The 19,556-nt window shown below is 42.7% G+C and overlaps 1 protein-coding gene across 2 annotated transcripts in view; it reads right to left on the reverse strand.

Annotated features, from left to right (window-relative positions):
- Positions 1 to 3,756: 3,756 nt before the first annotated feature.
- TDG (thymine DNA glycosylase) overlaps positions 3,757 to 19,556 on the reverse strand; it is a 32,635-nt gene continuing 16,835 nt past the window's right edge. For both annotated transcript variants that reach the window (XM_077472127.1, XM_077472128.1), the window contains exons 5-10: positions 18,610 to 18,745; positions 13,890 to 13,972; positions 13,711 to 13,805; positions 9,280 to 9,451; positions 8,660 to 8,788; positions 3,757 to 6,097 (exon numbers count right to left, since the gene is read on the reverse strand). In XM_077472127.1, coding sequence (XP_077328253.1) covers positions 5,982 to 6,097; positions 8,660 to 8,788; positions 9,280 to 9,451; positions 13,711 to 13,805; positions 13,890 to 13,972; positions 18,610 to 18,745 — 731 coding nt within the window. In that variant the 3' untranslated portion in view covers positions 3,757 to 5,981. The remainder of the gene's footprint in view (positions 6,098 to 8,659; positions 8,789 to 9,279; positions 9,452 to 13,710; positions 13,806 to 13,889; positions 13,973 to 18,609; positions 18,746 to 19,556) is intronic.

The raw sequence follows: 19,556 nt of genomic DNA on the forward strand, positions 1-19,556 counted from the left end.
TCAGAGGGTCTATCCCAAGATAGGACCTCAACCAGTTCTGGCGCTCTGCCACAGAACATGGAAAGTGAAACTAGATCTCCCCATTCTTCTCAGGAAGAATCAGGATCAGATGGAGGGCCTAAACGGATAGAGAATCCGTAAGGGGCTCGAGGAACAAGCTGTCACTAGAGGATGTTGATGACTTGTTGAATGCTATGTATGTGACTCTTGAGGAGAAGGTACAAATGTCTAAACATGACCGTATGTATAAAGAAATAAATGAGAAAAAGGCTAGACTTTTCCCCGTGCATAGTTCCCTTCTTGATACGATTAACCTAAAAAGAAGGTTTCCGTTTGAGAAGGACACAGCACAGCCTTGGAACAAAAAACCCCCAAGTTAGACGCACCTCTATCAAAAATTTGTAAAAATACGGACCTAGCCTTTGGGCACACTTCGGGATCCGATGGATAAAAGGAGATATCTATTTTAAGTCTTAAACCAGCCTTACCGTCTACTTGTGTAGTCAGAAACCTGGAGGTATGGTCAACACAAAAAGAAAAACGCATCTTTTGGCAGGAACTTCAAGAGAACAAAAATTCTTAAATCCTTCCCACTCCTCTTTCGGGCATTTGGTTTTCTGGCAGATTCTTCCGCGGAGTTGGTTAGAATAACAGCTAGGAACTCGGCCTTGGTGAATTCGGGTAGTTGTCGTCTCTGGCTTAAAGCCTGGTCAGGTGACTAAGTTGCACCTATGTGGTCTGCCCTTAACAGGCGACCATCTTTTTGGCCCTGGTCTGCAAGACGCACTAGAGCGCACGGCTGACAGGAAAAAGGCCTTTCCTGAAAACAAGATAAAGCGAACAGCCAGAAAAAAAAAATAAGTTGTGTGGCCAGAGCAGGCAGCAGGGTCCAAGGGAAAAGGACAAGAGGCCCAAAAAGCATTGGACAGGGCAGAAGGGGGGGGGGGGGGTCTTGATTAACTCTCCTCAACAACCCGCCAAGGCACAGACTCTCGTCTCCTGGTGGGAGGAAGATTGAAGGCATGAAAGTCCTTTCATCCTGGAACTAGTGACCAATGGGCACAGGCTGGAATTCTCTTCCCAGACAGATTGCTGGTCACCGAGAGTAAAAGCGACAGCTCTGGGCCTCCAGATTGGAGACTTATTAGATCAGAAGGTCCTGATCCCGGTCCCTCTGTCAGCACAGGGCAAAGGGTTTTATTACAATATCTTTGTCATAAGGAAGCCACGATCAGGTACAGACATTTTCGCATGGAAATAGTGTTTGCAATCAGAAATCTGCTTTACCCGAACTGCTTTATGGCTACACATTTGCAAATCCCTTTACATCAAGCTTGCCAAAAAATTGAGGCTAGCCATCAAGATGGGATCATAGATCTGTCACTTTCACTTCCAGGTCCCACCCTTCAGGTTGTCATCAGCTCTACGCATCTTTGCAAAAGGTCTTGGGAGAAGCACTGGCTCCATTGAGGTTAGAAGTGGCTGCAATCATCCCTTATCTGGATGGCCTCCTAGTGGTGGTAGGGTCATACCAGAACCTAGAGGCAGATCTCCAGACCGTATAGAACTTGCTACAGTCGCTGGGCTGGTTGGTCAACAGAGAGAAGTCTTCCCTGATTCTGGCCCAGAGGGAAGGTTTGGAAGAAATGTAACACAACATTCCATCAATTTTGGAATTTTTTCAGGAGGCTGTCGACAAGGGTCTTTCCGTTAGCACGTTAAAAAGGTACACAGGTATTAGTGTTCCAGTATTCTCTCTTGGAAAATACCACTATAGCTAGATTCTTTAAATCAATACCTAGAGCCAAGCAGGTAGTTGTTAGAACATGTCCTATCTGGGACCTGTCTCTAGTCCGTCAGGCTCTGGTAGAATTCCCATGAAAGAGAATTCAGTTAAAATTACTTATTCTAAAGACAAATTTTCCTTGTGGCAATTATGTCAGCTCATATGGCAAGGGAGTTGCAGGCCCTTCCAGTCAGGGAGCCTTTCCTCACAATCTTTGAGGATCGGGTTGTGTTAAAAACAAATCCAGGTTTTTTGCCTAAAGATAGCCTGTTCCTTCCACAGATCTCAGGATATTGTGCTACCAAATTTTTGCAGTACACGAAGGGCGAGAAAGAAAATAAATTTTGTTTCTTAGACATCAGGGGAGTTCTTCTTGTCTATTTAGAAAACATTAAAACCTTTAGGAATACAGATGCCTTTGTTCTCTTTTCAGGAACACACAAAAAGGAAAGTGTGCATTAAAGCCACCTTAGCCAGAGAGATAAAAGAAGGCTATTGCTGAATTCTACAGGGTTATGAAGGTTTCTTCACCTTTTGTTAATGCACATTCAACAAGAGCTTTGTTTGCGTCTTGGGCTGAAAGGGCTGGAGCCTCACTGGAACAAATATGCAAAGCTGCCACCTGGTCGTTTTTCAACCTTTGTTAAACATTATCGCCCATCTTCTCAGGAGCAAGCCTTTGGTCACAAGGTCCTTCAAAGCAGTGGTCCCTCCATAGACTGGTAAGTTCTGGCTCATCGTCTAATGGGCTCTCCTGGAAGACGCCTTGAGAAAAGCTGAATTAGACTTACCGATAACTCATTTTCTGAGAGCCTTCCAGGACAGCCAGATTCCCACCCAGTTATGTCTTGAGTTATGTGTATTATGCACATGTTTTGCAGGATGTCCTACAGTTCTTGAGAAATATTGACACGGGGCCTGAAGGACTGCCCTTTTAGGGCGTTAACGCGTTTCCTGTCCTGGTAGGAGCAGCCCTAGGTCTCATGGGCGGTCCTGGAAGACTCTCAGAAAAGGAGTTACCGGTTAAGTCTAACTTTGTTTTTTTCATATTTACTGTTGATACTACTCTATTAGGCCAGGTTCACATATGTGCGGCCGTGGGTTCGTGCCTGGGGTCTGGTTCAGGTGTGATTCAGGTCAGAATTTTTGCCTTATTCACGCCTGAACCGGACCCAAACACACACAGGACCCTTTTGCAATTCACTCCGTGGCTCCCCGGACCTGTGTGAATCGGCTCCATTGAGACGCATCCAATTCACATATATGTGAACCCAGCCTTACACAGAGACCCCAAAATGAATTACACAGAAGCTCAACATTTCTGAAGCTTTTTATTTTGTGGACAAATAAAAAAAAAAAAACGAAAGAAAGAAAGAAAGAAAAAAAAAAAAAAAGAATGATAACTTTAAAATATGTTGGCTTACAATGTTGTAAAAGATTATATCATATTGTCAATATATCAGAAACAACTTTTAATTAGACCAACAGCAGTATGAAAACCCTAATCAAAAAAAAAAAAAGGGAAAATATTGATGTGACAACCAGAGAAAACAAAATACGGTAAAGGCATCATCCAGATGATTGGAAGGCAATTCATGAACGTGACATGACCATTCTACATATAGCACCATAAAGTGGTCCCATATTTGATATTTCCAACCTGATTTTTATATAGTGTCATTAGAGGTTTACTACAAAAAACTGTAATAATAATACAGAGCTACAGAATGCATGATGCCCATGGTGTGAATTATGTACTTTGTGTAAACACTAGCACAGCTGCGCGAGATAAAAAGGAAAGGTCTTCACCTTCCTTGCCATGGTTTGTAAGCAATTTCCAGCAGCCCTTAGAAACCAGTTGCTTATCTTTCCCAATGGAGGTCTTTTATACAACTGCCTGCACAGCCTTCAAGCAGTTATAAACATCCTAAATGGCTGCAAGTTACAGTTTTGTCAACAATCCAGGCACGAAAGGGAATATACACTTTATTCTTTTTCACAGGCTGTAAAGCAAGGGCACACATTTTACACCGTAAATTCAATTTGTCTTTAATACCTAACAAACCATATATAAATCCGTTACACAGATAAGAATTTGAAAAACATGATTTGAATTGCCCTGCAGCAGCAAATCACAAATTCCATCTTTTTTTGCACTACAAAAGTGTCCAAGTCCAAAGATCCATACACAGTCAAGGATTTTAGGACTTGCATAAATTGTTTTGCTTAAAGCAGCATTAAACCCATAGGCAAATATCATATTGCAGTTTACCAATTCTTAGATGCAATTGATGCATTTTTTTTTTTAAGTTGCTTTTCTTAATTGTCACCTAGTTATCTAGCTAGCAAGTCTGTTTCAACAGAACAAGCCGACCTCCAAATGTAGCAGTCAGAGGGTTGAGACAAACAATTTAAAGTTGTTGTAAAGGCTACAGGTTTTTTACTTTCATGCATTCTATGCATGAAGGGAAAAAAAATAAAAAAACCTTCCGTGAGTAGCATTCCCCCAGCCCCTCTTACCCCTAATAATCACCCAAGCCCCATCTCGATCCAGCAATGTGCACAAGAGCAGCGGCTATCCTGGGTCTCTCTATCCTCATTGGCTGAGACACGGCAGTGGGAGCCATTGGCTCTTACTGCTGTCAATCACAAACAGTAAGGAGGGAGCAGGGCCATGCTGTGTGTCTTACATACACCCCCCCCCCCCCCTCCCCAAGAGAGGCCAATGCTGCTGTCCAAAAGGTCTCTGTTGCTCATTCATTCAGAGAGTGTAGGCACTCTGATACAGGAGGTGTGTTACTAGCTGGCAGAGATGGGCTCGGATGTGTTTGGGATCCTAGTCCCAACTTACCTGCCTGATCCTGCCAGGAAGCCGACACTGCACACAGCTAATCACAGGCAGTGAGGCATTTTCCGATTGCTGCAGCTGCAGATCAGGACAGGTCACACTGTCTGTGATTAGCGGTGTGCAGTGTCAGCTTCCTGGTGGGATCAGGCAGGTGGGATCCCGAACACGACTGAGCCCATTCCTATTAACCGGATCACCAAGTGAAAACAGAGGGAAAATGCCACCGCATTTAAGGATTGGTAAGCAGCAATATATTACATTTTTGGTTTTGGGTTTAATACCGCTTTAATGCCAAGGCATTTCTAAGGGTCAGGGCATGTGAGGACTAAACTGGAAATCACTTTATGATTAAAATTAGCCATGCAATAGGGAACAACTGAAGTAAAAGCACATACAACGTGTACTTTACATAGCAACTTTCAGCAATGAACTAGCCAATTTCTAATTGGCTTTTATAAGCCTCTGCACACTGATGTCCATGGTGCAAGTTTTGACCTTACCTTGCTACAAAAGTACTTTGCTATACAATGGCTAAGGTGGTAAAAATATGAGCTCCTGTTTGTTGCATCCTTTTCGATGCACAATGATATCACTTACACTGCATTCAACCACATACAATAAAAAAATAAATAACAGCCTTGACATGGGATTAAAAATGAGAGCGTTCTTAAATTATGCAATTCAAGTACAAAAACACTTTGTAAGACATTAAATAAAGAACATAATATTTACTCATCTTTAACTGCTGCCATTGGGTTAAGTTCACTAATTTATTGCAAGGAACTAAATTGGCCTGTAGCCAGTCAGAATGGACTAAAGTATTATATACCATAAAAACCTTCCCTGCAGAGAACTTCGCCTGACAGATATACTGTATACATAAATACAGTATGCATAAACATGGTAAAAGAATGCTCAAGCACAATCCAGCTTGAGAAGAAATCACATATTTTGCTACTTTATTAAAAAGTAAACAAAATGTTTGATGTCCAAAAGTTACAGCACCACTGTTATATCCATATAAAAAAAATGGAACAATTGATAATTTCCTAAAATAAGTGTAGAGCATGCAGTTCATGAACAACTGCATCACACAGCCAACATTAAATACAAAGCGCAACTGTGACTACTCTAGTTAATATGCTTTTTCCCAAAAAGTTAAATTTTTTTTTAAATTCCTACCTTAAAATAATTGTTACTACTACAGCTTACATTTTAATAAAAATAAGGGAGGTAACATTTTAAACAAAAAAGGCTTCAGTTAGTCAACTGCAACTGAGGTTCAGTTCTTTGTGACTGCAATAAAACTGCAGCGACACTTGCATAGCTTGGAACACGCAGCAAATCTTAAGCACTGCTGCTTTCTTGTGGTTGGTCTTCACAGTGGTTAAGCGCTGGCACGTGCTCAGTATGGGGCTGAGACTGCGGCTGCCCATTCTGAACAGACTCCGAGTTACAGGGTGCTGGAAAATAACAAAATCAAAACAGTTAAATCAATTCTATCAAATATAAAAAAACTTCTTACAATTTTTACTGCACAAAAAGCCTTGCAAACTTTATGGTTATGTTCGTCTTTGCTTCTAGGAGGTATCTTTAATGGTTTTTATTTACTACTCTTCACGCAGCCCTCCCTTCAGGGTAGCACAGCACTGAAATCAAAATAGGATTGCAGCAAGACAATTCGCCATACAAGCATAATACCTGGAACTGTTTTCTGCATCTGAACCAGACACACACAGGGGGTAATTTATCAAAACTGCATTGTGCAAAATCGGAGGCAGCTCTGCATAGGAACCAATCAGCGTCCAGGTTTTATTGTAAGCTTAATTGAACAAGCTGAAATTAGAAGCCGATTGGCTACCATGCACAGCTACAACAGATTGAGTGCTCCAGTTTTAGTAAATCTCCCCCTTAACATAGTGTGGGTATTTAGAGGTAACGGACGTAAAACCAGGCTTAGTTTTCTAGTAGTATTTAAAGATGCCAGCCTTACCTTCATCCTGTAGCTCTAGACCAGGGGTCTCCAAACCCTGACCCTCTTGTATGTTCTATCCAGCCCATAGCTCATTCAGACACTGCAGGGACAGAACTGCTGGTCTGCTTGCTTCAACCTTGCCCACATGCGCTTTAGGCAGGCTACTGTCAGCTGGACAGAGCAGAAGGCAGGTGGGGTGATGTGTGTATACTGCTATCAGACCTGATCCAATGAGGCAGAGCGGTGGGCAGATTCCCATGTGTGCAGGGAGGAGGCGGGGCCCCACTGTCAGGCAGCACAGATGTGTGAGCTGGCTACTCATGCTGGAGTCTGGCTGGGGGGTACCATCAGAGGAGGTGGTCAGGGTGGAGGAGGCTCCCTACTCTGTAGAGCTGCCACCACCACCACCACCAGAGATTTGTATGGAAGTCTTGTCTGCCCCATTGACAGCTAACCCACCCTGGTGTGCTGCAGATTCCTCCACTGACATCTGGAGGAGCTGCTGGACTGGGAGGAAGTGTCTGCAGGACTTGAGAACCCAAAAAGGTGGAGGGGTGTGTTCGGGCAGAGGAATGAGGGGAGGGGTGTGGTGTGACAGATTGGGGGGTGGCGGTATCTGGGGGACACACGCACGGGAAAGGCTATGATGAGATTCACATTTTTTTAACTTGTGAAATAACAGAAAAAAAAAAAAATTGTCTCGCAAATATCTGTAAAATTTTCAATGTGGCCGTCTGGCTAAAAAAAAAAAAAAAAAAAAAAGTTTGGAGACCCCTGCTCTAGACCGATGACTTGCCAATAACGCATCTTCTCTATGGCAGAGATAAAAACGTAGGTAGGAATGGATAGTAAATTTTGTCTGAATTCACTCAATAAAAGACAAATACAAATCAGACCCAAATAACCCAGAATGGTGGAGAGCCAGAAGCAGACATGCACTGTTTTGAGTGAAGAAAAATATAGAGATTTTGTTTTCCCCTACAAACTAAAGCTATATTTAAAATATTCATTTTTGAACTCTGGGAAAGGATGCTAAGCATTAGTGCACAAGTGTTGTTCAAATCAGTGTGAAAGTAAGTGTATGGCAGGTAAAAAAAAAAAAAAAAAAAAAAGAAGTACGTCTATGCAATACATGCATATTTCCTTTGTCTTATCCCATTAAAGACCCTGCAAGTGCAGAAAAACAGCTGTTAATTGGCCAGAAAAGTATTTGGGTCATGTTGTGGACTGATAACACACAGTCCTTTGGACAGCTTGGTGTCAGCCCTGCCCAGTTGTCTTTTGCTAAACAACTCACCCGCTCCTATCCTATTCCCTACAACACAGACAGTGTTATCTAGTACAAGATAAAAAACAGAAGGCCTTAAGGACCGTAGACACGGGCTGCATTGCCCGGTTCAATAGAAACTGTCCGACATGTGGCCCGTGTGTACGGAAGCCGGTCCGACAGAAGCCGGCTTCTGTCAGACCATTCCGTTCAGCCAGCCATTCAGCTGCCTTCTGTCGAAGCAGAGGCACGACCGAAAAAAAAGTCTGCCGATCAGCCCCCGATCACCGTGTTCTGGCGGGGGGCCGCCTTCCATCAGCACACAATAGCGCAGTAGGGGAGATACTAACATCACATAGTTAGTACAGCAGCTTTTCCTTTGTGCTTTTGTTTTCTTCCCTTTCGTTCAGCCTGTTGTGTTGAACATAAAAAATAAAATAAAAAAATATATATAACAAACATACACGAACAGCGTGTACTAGACTTAGACTTCTTGAGAGAATACTGAAAGTGTTCAGAAGACGCAGAATAGCTCAGAATTTGACATGACTGACAGGTATTTTTTTGCACACATTTTGTTAAAATTTCTTTCAATTTTACAGACCAATAGGTAGCAAATAAGACATTCTTTGATAGGGTTTACTTTAAGCTTAATGCGATTTTGTGATGTGCTTTGCTTTTATTCCTTCATTCAAGACAATGTAAGTGCATTGGAAATGCAAGAAACATCTGCCAAACACATGCACTAGCCTTGAAGGAAAGCAAAAACATCAGAGCACTTACCTTCCAAGTTAGGCAAGTTGCATGATCCACTGTCTCCATTAGGCATCTGCTCATTGGAATTCCCACCAGCAGCTTCATCATAGCCAGGATCATATTTTTCTTGCTTTACAGCCTGCTTCTTTGCATCCTCTGTACAGGAGAAAAAAAAAAAAAAAAAAGTACATACGTTTAAAAACTACAAGAAATATTTAACAATGGTTAGAACATATATTACAACCTATAAAAACTTAGATAAGTAATTTAGTCTACAGTTCAATGGGAGGAAACATACAGAAGACACTAGCCTGAGATATATATATATATATATATATATATATATATATATATATATATATATATATATATATATATATATATATATATATATATATATATATATATATATATATATATATATATATATATATATATATATATATCTCTAATGTGCACAATAAAAAAATATATTTTTTAAATATAAAACAAAAAACTGTGGCATCTTTAAGGATATACTTTAAAGCATAAAAATAAGGATGGTGCATAGTCCAGGTAGAAAGATTAGGCAGCTTACAAACTTCTAAAAGTAGCAGATGAATGAGAGAAAAAAAATAAAGAAGAAGGGGTAAGAAGCAGCAACCTACCCTGAGCCAACTGCAAGTCAAATGAATACTGCACTTCTTGAACCTCTCTGGTCCCCTCTATGCCCTTTAGATGGTCTCTTAAATCCTTTAATTTGATGTAGTGATGTACCTTGTCCTGAGCACGGGGAAACTGTGCACACCTGGCACTTGAAGAAGGCATAACATAGCAAATCTGTAAAAAAAATAAAAAAGAGAAATAGAAATTTGAAATCCCCTTTCCTATGGAGTCCTACAAATGCATTCTTTATTTTCAAGGATGACAAAAGGTCAGTTAAGCCCTTCAGTCATAAATACCGTATATACTCGAGTATAAGCCGAGATTTTCAGCCTCTTTTTTGAGGCTGAAAGTGCCCCCCTCGGCTTATACTCGAGTCATCGCTGTCTGCCCGCTCGATCAGCGTGTCGAGCAGACAGACAGCGGCCATTCTGATTCAAAAGCCGCGCCTCCGGCTCCCCCTTCGCCTGTGATAGGCGGAACACTGAATTTCCCAGCAGCCTGTGTTCCGCCTATCACGGACTTCGTATCATCCTCGTACTACGGACGAGGATGATACGACGTCTGTGATAGGCGGAACACAGGCTGCTGGGAAATTCAGTGTTCCGCCTATCACAGGCGAAGGCGGCGGCGCAGCTTTTGAATTTTACAATGGCCGCCGACGAACGAAGAGGGCACGGGACGGAGGCAAGGCACAGGACGGCACGGCACGGGACGGGACGGGACGGGACCGGAGGCAAGGCATGGCGGCGAGGCACGGCGGCGAGGCACGGAGGCAAGGAGGCTCGGCACGGGACGGAGGCTCGGGACAAAGGCTCAGGACACAGGTAGGCTGGACACACACACACACACACACACACACACACACACACACACACACACACACACAGGGATGGATGGATGGATGGAGACACACACACACAGGGATGGATGGACGGACACACAGGGATGGACGGACACACAGGGATGGACGGACACACAGGGATGGACGGACACACACACAGGGATGGACAGGCATGTCTTACCCTCGGCTTATACACGAGTCAATAAGTTTGCCAGTTTTTTTGGGGGTAAATTGGGGGCCTCGGCTTATATTCGGGTCGGCCTATACTCGAGTATATACGGTAGTTCTCCCCATCTAGGAGTGAACACATGAAACCAACCAGGGGTGGACTAATGGTTCTGACACTCTGGCATCCTGCAGAACCGGGCTGGATTCTCCTCCAATTCCCCTCCCAGGGGCTTGCTACTCTGACCCTTCACTGCATGGCATTTAAATCCCCCGGAGAAGCAGGCTCCAGCGATGTCCCGATCACACAGCGTCTGGATTTGGAAGGGGGGGGGGACCCCCTAGCCCCTGCCCTTTACATAGATGACACATTGGATTGCCAGAGGGAAGGATCAGAGAACAAAGTGCACTGTGTCTTTAGAGCTGTCTGATGGATGAATGAGTCTATGAACCCAGAATTGTGTATACAGCGTGCTTCCTTCCTTCTCATTCCCTTTCTTCACCTCCCCCCTCCTAAACCTGCCCGCTTGGTACGCTCCGTGGCCGTGCTGGAAGAATCATAATCAACTGTGAGGGGACCATCCATGAACGAGTCCACAGGGTGGCCGGGTTTTTTTTTTTACCTGTCAGTGGGTGTTTGTACAGGTCTACTGCCAGTCTGTGCGCGCTACACCGGGACAACACAGGCTGCATGCAAAGGGACCGCTCACCCACTGTATACACATTATGTAACAGTACACAGGATCCCTGAGACAGTCCCATGACCTGGAGAGCAGTCCCTCTCCTTCACCCATTACTGTGTATGGCATCATCCAGGTCCCTGATTAATAGGGTCAGTCCCCGTTTTAAAAACAAACCCCTCTACCCTTCTTTTATTGGCTTCTACCCCCCTACTAGTGCATACATCACATTTCTAATCCCAGATTGGTAAGGACAGTCCCTGATATATAGAGCCAGTCCATGTTATAGATCAGTGATGGTGAACCTTGGCACCCCAGATGTTTTGGAACTACATTTCCCATTATGCTCAAGTACACTGAAGAGTGGATGAGCATCATGGGAAATGTAGCTCCAAAAAAATCTGGGGTTCGCCATCAGTTATAGACAGACCATTTTAAAGACAGTCCTTGTTCTGTAGAGATGGTCCCCGTTATATATAAAGACAGTATCGTTCTGTGAAGACAGTCCTCGTTATATAGAGACGGTTCTTGTTGTATAGAGACAGCCCTTATTCCGCAGACTGTTCTTGTTGTATAAAGACAGTCCTTGCTATATAGAGACAGTCCCGTAATACTGTATATTATATATATATATATATATATATATATATATATATATATAGAACCATTTCTAAAGAACAAGGATTGTCTCTGTATGTATTTCGGGAACTATTTCTAAATAACGAGGATTGTCTGTCATTATATATATATATATATATATATATATATATATATATATATATATATATATATATATATATACACATACATACATACAATCCTCGTTATTTAGAAATAGTTCCCGAAATACATACAGAGACAATCCTTGTTCTTTAGAAATGGTTCTTTCTATAGGAAAGGCATTCGTTCTAGAGATTGTCCTGTAAATACAGTAATTTTTTTTCCCCTGAATGTTCTGAGGATTGTGTGTGTCTGTGGGACTCTTGCTTGTGACACAGCAATCAAAGCACATTATACAGGTAAGCCTGAATTTTGTTTAAGTATGCCCCATAGACCCCTCCTATCTCTTAAAGCAACTTTGCCTCACCCACTGTTCACCATGGTGGGCTAAATGCGCCGCAATACTTCCCTTTCTTTTCACAGGGGCCTTAGGTGTAGTACCCAAACAGGGGGGATCGTTTGAGCATTAACAGGTGATCATTGAGTGCAGCAGGTGTGTTAAATAACCAAAAAGAGGAGTTTCAGTGTATTCCCTTTGTGTGGGTGTGGCTCGAGTGTGGGCAGGAACACAGGAGGCCCCATGATTTCTTATTCTCCCGGGGTCCCATGAGTTGTCAGCCTGCCCTTGAACCCAACACGCTTTTACAGTAGTGGAAAGAGCACCTGCACAGCAACACAAATGCCCCATATTGTGAAGTACAGTTCTTTCAGTGCCCAAAAAAATGTATGGGTGGCCGTAAGGCACATTAACATGTTGCGTTAACACTGTGCATAACCATTAGATATAGCTCTTGTGAAGATTATAAGAAGATCCTTTTGAGCCTGACTTCACACTAGCGCGATCTCAGAGATCACCTGCGAGTCGCACCCGCACTGCAGGTGCCGATCACATTCGATATCTGAGCAATGCGAGTTCAGCCATACAGTTGTATGGCTGAACTCGCACACAAAAAAAAAAAAAAAAAAAAAAAAAAGTGCAGGGACTTATTTTTCCCCACACTACAACTGGAATGCATGGGTGTTCTCACATATGAGATCCGATTCCTGTGTGAGTTCACAGTTCGCACTGTAATCTGTGAACTAAAATGGGGGTGTCACCACAGCGGTTTGCACAAGGCAGTGCGGGAGAGGAGCGATGCGGGAACCGGCGTTGGAATCTCGCTGGTTCCCGCATTGCACTGGTGTGGACCCAGGGTAAGGCTTCTCAAGATATAAAACAATGTCCATGTGAGGACTTTTTTGGGCATAACTGTTCAAACATGCACTGGACCACGTTTTCAAAATGTAACTGCAGCCAAGTGTACCTGGGAGAATCCAACCCAAGGGTTAAGTGCTTTATTTTTATTTTAAATAACAAACAAACCCTTACAAACATATACTAACCTCCACTGCGCAGCTCGTTTTGGCTCCAATCCTCATCTTCTGGGGTCCCCCCGGCTGCTCTCGCAGCCATTCCCCACATCAGATAACCCCCTAGGAGAAGCGTTCTCCCGAGGGGGTTTCCTTGCGGGTGCACTCCCGAGTCCAGCAGTCAGCATCCATAGACGCCGAATGTACGACTCAGCCTTGCCCGCGTCATTGGATTTGACTGACAGCAGCGGGAGCCAAATGGTTGCGCTGCTATCAATCGATCCCATCAAGAGCTGAGAACGCCAAGCAGAGACAGTGCATCCCCACCGGGTCAAGTTCCAGGGCTCAGGTAAGTAAAACGGGGGGGGGGGGGGGGGGGGTGTTGGGATGGGGCCCTGTCAGGTGTTTTTTCACCTTAATACATAGGATGCATTAAAAGGTGAAAAAAAAAAAAACACGAAGGTTTACAACCCAAATATAGGATCTTATTTCTTTTTCTGTTTATGCACTTTGTAATTCTTAAATTGAAAACTAAAAACTATTCATAGAATTATTTTTAGAAAGCATCCTCGCATTTTCGCGAGTTCTGGAACATTCACATTTTAGGATACAACAGGTGCATTAAAAACATTTTGTTGGTAAAACTTGTCATTGGATTTTCAAGGCAAAATACTGACTGTATCTGTATCAGGAACTCTGTGTGGCTGGACTCCAAAATCAAACTTTTTAATCTTGACACCAAATACTTCTTTACTGAAAATTTCATATATACCTGCAAGGAAAAGACAACAATGCTTCAGGCGTGCTACGATAACAATAGTGCATCATATATTAAAAGAAACAGGTTAAGTCTCACATTTTCCGTTGAAGGCAGCTATACGTGGTTTATATTTCTGAAGCTTCTGTAAAAGGATTCTTCCACCTTCCCGAAATTCTTTGCTGGAAAGGAGAGAAAGAAGCGATATTAGGATATAGCAAAAACTGATGTAATGAAAATTCTGTTCTACTTCTAAATCTAGCTATACGTTACCATCCAACATAGTCTTTTAGATCTACTAGCAACTATGCCGTGTGAAAGAATCATTAAGGTGTTACTAAAGGTTAATTTCCATTTTTTTCTTTAACCAGATGCCGACCAGGCCATAGTAGAATAATGGCTACAGCACGGTCGGATAACTCTGGGAGGCCGTCATATGAACCTGTGTGCACACCCAGGAATATCCATGATACACGGGTTCTCAAGACCCAGCGCATCATAGATCGGGGTAAAGGACCAATGACAGAGACCCTTTACCACGTGAACAGTGTGATCACTTGTAAACAAACCGAAGCATCTCTGGTCCAGCTCCTCCTTCTCATCGGTACAGCATGTGTGGGGGGGGGGGGGGGGGGGGAAGCCAGGTGCAGCAGCTCCGTGTGCTGGGCCTGAAGAGCCCCCCCCCCCCCCCCCCCCCCCCAAAATGCTTCATCCATGGCTCACCCATGCCACATTGGAATATAAGTTTATGTCCCTAGAACACATGACAGCGCTCCCTGCATGTTGGGCCTCTATGTGGCCAGGCTGTGTAAAAGTCTCACACATGTGTTATCGCCATACTCAGGAGTAGCAGCCCAAATAATTTTCTATGTACATGCTAGGTGTTAGAAATATCTTATAAAATTTACAACTTTGTGTAAAAAATAAATAAAAGATTTTACATTTTCTTTTCACATTTTACAAAAACTGGTGGAAAAAACAAAACAAAAAAAAAAGTTCAAAAAGGCTCCATTATGTCTCATAGAATATAGGTCGGTGTTCACTTTCCAAAATGGGGTAATTTTTTGGGGCTTTTCTATTGTCCTGGTGCTCCAGGACCTTCAAAAGTAAGAGGTATTCTAGAAATGATGTGCAATTTATGCTCCTAGAACGCCTGACAGCGCTCCCTGCATGTTGGACCTCTCTATGTGGCCAGGCTGTGTAAAAGTCTCACACGTGTGGTATACCCAGGAGGAGTAGCAGAATGTATTTTGGGTTTCAATTTGTTGTATGTATATGCTGTGAGAGAGAAAACCTGATAATATGACAATTTTGTGAAAAAATAAAAAAATTTAAATAAATCTTCATTTTGCAAAAAATTATGGGAAAAAAATTACAACTACAAAAAAAAAAAACTCACCAAATACATTGGAATGTAGAATTTATAAAAAAGGTGCCAATTGGGGGTTATTTTTATTTTCCTGGCTTGTTAGGTTGGATTCACACCTATGCAGTTTTAGTGCTTTTCGCATTTTGCAGATGTGCACTACAGAACATGTTCCATAGGGAAACCGTGTTAAATGGACAGTAGTTGTAAATCTGCAAAATGCACTAAAACTGCATAGGTGTGAATCCAGCCTTATGGTCTGTACACACGATCTGTTAAATTGGACGCCAGAGCATCCAACTTATAAAGTGAAGGTAGTGCTGCGCTATGAACTTAAATACTGTGCGTAATAAAGTGCAAAGGTGCTCAATTGCACAGAGGGATGCATGATAGTGTAGCATTTCCAAATGTTTATTGACAAAACAATAAATAATAATAACAAAACAAGCTGCAAGCTCGCCCACGTTCCCTGATGAAGTCATGTGACAGTGACGAACATGTGCGGGAACACGAGGCACTGGAAGTGACGTGGGCGAACTTGCAGCTCGTTTGTTATATGCCCATTTGATACTTCTCATTGGGAGTACCTTGATTTTACTTTTACCGTTTTGTCAATAAACATTTGGAAATACTACACCATCGTGCATCCCTCTTTACATCCCCCCCATGCCCCACTGTGAGGTTCATTGGATGCGGACACACCAGGGACAATAGGGGGACTCCGATTCCAGACTAGAGACACACACCAGTGGAGCCAGATGTGCCATACTGGAAGGCTGCCAAGAAACACATTGAGATATACCCACATGCTGTTAACTTACAGCGTTAAGGTAAGGGTACATCTATACATTACTCTGCACAGGAACCAGGAAGTCACCTATCATCAGTACTTTATGCCAGAGGATTGTCACCAGCACTCATTTTATGCTGACCCTGCAAATATACAGCCACTTACCTACCTTTCACTTTATATGGACACTACTTATCTTTTTTGCTTTCAACTATACAAGAACATTTGCAGCATATACCTATATGGAGGAAACTTTTTTTGTATGCTTTTATATGCCGTTTAGGATTTGACCTATTCCTTCAGGATTTATTGCTATAGTAGCGCACATTCTTTTTGAGCACCGTTTTTTCACTTCATGTGCACAGCATATGGATATATTTCCTATCACTGTTCTACGAAGAATCATTTGAGTGTTTGATATAGTTTTATCCGAAGAAATCGCAACACGTTTTTATACTGCCTAGGACTGGATATATATTGACCTTTGAACATTGCCTCTTTCAACCACATCCGAGTAATTGTCATTCAAAATGCGAGCGCACTGAAAGCTGAAAATTGGTCTGGTTAGGAAGGGAGTATAAGTGCTCAGTGGGCAAGTGGTTAAAATGAGAAACATGTTATACGTATCTGCACTGTGCAATGGTATTGATATTGTTGATTAAGTTCAGTTGATTTGGCTCTTCTTCTTCGTGTGTCCCCATAGCAAATGTCTTGCTATGGGAGCACATGGTGCCTGTTCACTTCAAAGCTGTCTACAGAGGCGCACTTCATAGACAATCACAGCTGGGCTCAGCCTTGCCCCGCACTTCCTCCTCACTGATTTTGACTGACAGCAGCCTATGGCTCCTGCTGCTGTCTGAGTCCTTGTGTGAAATGCAAGAGAGGGAGGGGAAAAAAAAAAAAAAAAAGATACAGCCGAGCACAGTGCTGGATCTCTTCTCCCCTCTCTTCCCCTTCACATGGGGAGAGGACAAGCAAAATGATGCATTAGGGAATGGGTCCTCAATCCAATGCCCCCCAGCTGTTGCGGAACTACACGTCTCATGAGGCATTGCAAGGCTGACAGTTAAAAGCACGACTCTCAAAGAGAGGCACGATGAGACTTGTAGTTTGGAAACAGTTGGTGGGCCACAGGTTGAGCACCAGTGCATAGGGTATAAATAGTTTTTAGCTTTAGTATCACTTTAAGTAAATATAAACTGAACTGGTTGTTTATTTAGGTCCTACCATTACATAATCAGACTGTAACGTGTGTGGTCAGAATAAGTCCCAAAGCATTTTTATTTTACAAACAGCTCAAAGCAAGCCTTCATACCAAACTCACTCCAACCCTTAAAGTGGAAGTAAACTCCCCTATCATTTTCAGCCAAGGAAGCTGCCATTTTTGCCTCTGTTTAATCTTCAACTGCTATGGTGCTGCACATGTGATTCGTTATGACACCAGCCATTGGATGGATTGATAGTTTGGCTGAGAGCACAGCCAATGTGCAGTTAGCATTCCCGGCATGCCTTTTTTTTAAACTGTTTAAATCCATGGGTTTACTTCCACTTTAAGCCTAGTACACATGGGCCGAACATCAGGCGGCATTGGTTCAATAGAAACTGACCGACATTCAGCCCATGTGTACTACAGCCGGGCTGGTTCATGCCGAAGGGACATGACTGGAAAAGGTATGCTGACCAGCTTCTGCTCAGCACTCTCAGTGGCAGAGCGTGCAGATCGGAGCATTCTGTTTCCCACTCTCTGAACACAATAGCACAGCAGGGGACAATGCCGTACTAACGTGGATTGTTAGTATAGTGGCGCTGACCTGAGCGGTCAGTTTTTTTACGTTCAGCCTGCTGGGTTGAACGAAAAAAGAAACTATTAGTGTGTACTAGGCTTTAACCTGACTTCTAAAGTACAGCTAGCCCAAATCTGTTGGATGTTCACCCCATCTAGCAATAAAAGCTTCTGCTCCAGTAACAAACAGATTAATGCTGAAACCTTGCAGCATTGAAAGCCAGAAGAAACTGGTCTGAGAAAAAACTAAAACCGGTGCACCAGAATCTGGTGCAGCTGTGCATAGAAACCAGCTTTTGTCAAAGCGTAAAAGATAAGTTCACCTTTCTGAAGATGTTACACCCATATTATTTGTGCAACATGTTCAGCATCAGACCACTAAATGACCGCTGTTTAAAGTGGTGCAGCAGCTCTAAAAAGTGTCGTCACTATCCTTAAGCTGGCAATACAGAGAGCTAAATGGGCCAAGCCATGGGTGGTCCTGTCGGCACCCCCCAAACATCCTTCGATATGACAGGTGAAGGAACTGGGCAGAATATTCTCAACCTATAGAGGGTCAATCAGATGCAGGCGTCGTTTGAGTATCGGATGAAAAAAAATACAATTAAGTGGCAGGGAATATTCCCTCATTCATAATGTTTAGTATAGATGGCTGAACAATAGCTGGCAAGGGAGAATCCCTTATCATAACAGTTTAGCCTGAAAGGGTGAATATTGTATGGCCTGCATTATACTAAGCAAATATGCGCACAATTATGATAGGTAGGTTACAACACTATGAGCATTTCTATACAATACATATGCTTAACAATCCCTGCATGTGTGTAATGTTAAGACAGGAGGTTCCCTTAAACCACCCATCTATATTCTGACTCTTTACCTAGAGAGGTCCTTGCTCCCTGGAGTTGTTCTCTCCACCATGTTAGTGAATCCAATGCCATATTCCTCTGGAAGCCCATGGTCATCAAGGTGGTTCAACTGCTTGTCGCTGAGCCCTGACAGGAACAGACATTTCCCTAGGAAGAACACTTAGGTATTACTAGGATTTCAAGAAATGGTGACTTACTTGTCCATGACTATTCACATAAACCAATACATCTTATAAATTCACACAGGTGGGTTAGGGGTAAAAAGACATTTATGGAAATTGTTAGTTGCCTGGCCATTTCCGCCCTCAATACTTCTGATCAACTATTTCAGAACAAGCAAGTGAAGTCAAAACTGCATATTTATTTCGGTTAGTGAGCCAATGTATTGCAGTGAGAGTATAAGCATGATAGACAGCTACCTAGCATTTTCCAAAAAGGGGTCAGCAAGGACCAAGTACATTTATTTCAACACAGGTTCCCTTTAAAGAACATGTATACCCAAAATGTCATATTCTTGGTATGTGGCTGCTGTACCATACAATTGTATGAGGGAATCTTCTGTTATCTTTGTATTGCTTCCTGTGTGTGAAATCCCTGATGTTACTACCATGCCCTCTGCTCTTTCCTTTTAAAAACTGAACACACTAAGCAGGAAAACGCACCATGGTCAGTTCTCTGGCTGTGCGCTGGGAACTCCTCCAATGATCAGACTTGTCCTGAGACATACACCACAACCCCCCCCCCCCCCCCCCCATTCACTAAGAAGTTCAGGTTGCTGCAGTTTATTCTCGTCCAGCTAACAGAGGGAATGTGACAGTTTATTTAAAAAAAAAAAGTTATTTATATCTATACCAAATGTTTTGTCTTTCATTTCTATTTTAAACTGAATGGTCTGTTGTACAAGGTGAAGGTTTACAATCACTTTCAATTCTATACCCTCTACTAACATTACTACAAA

Source organism: Lithobates pipiens, unplaced genomic scaffold (assembly GCF_037356315.1).
Source record: "Lithobates pipiens isolate NorthernLeopardFrog02 unplaced genomic scaffold, aLitPip1_a1.2 Scaffold_8, whole genome shotgun sequence".
NCBI lineage: Eukaryota > Metazoa > Chordata > Amphibia > Anura > Ranidae > Lithobates > Lithobates pipiens.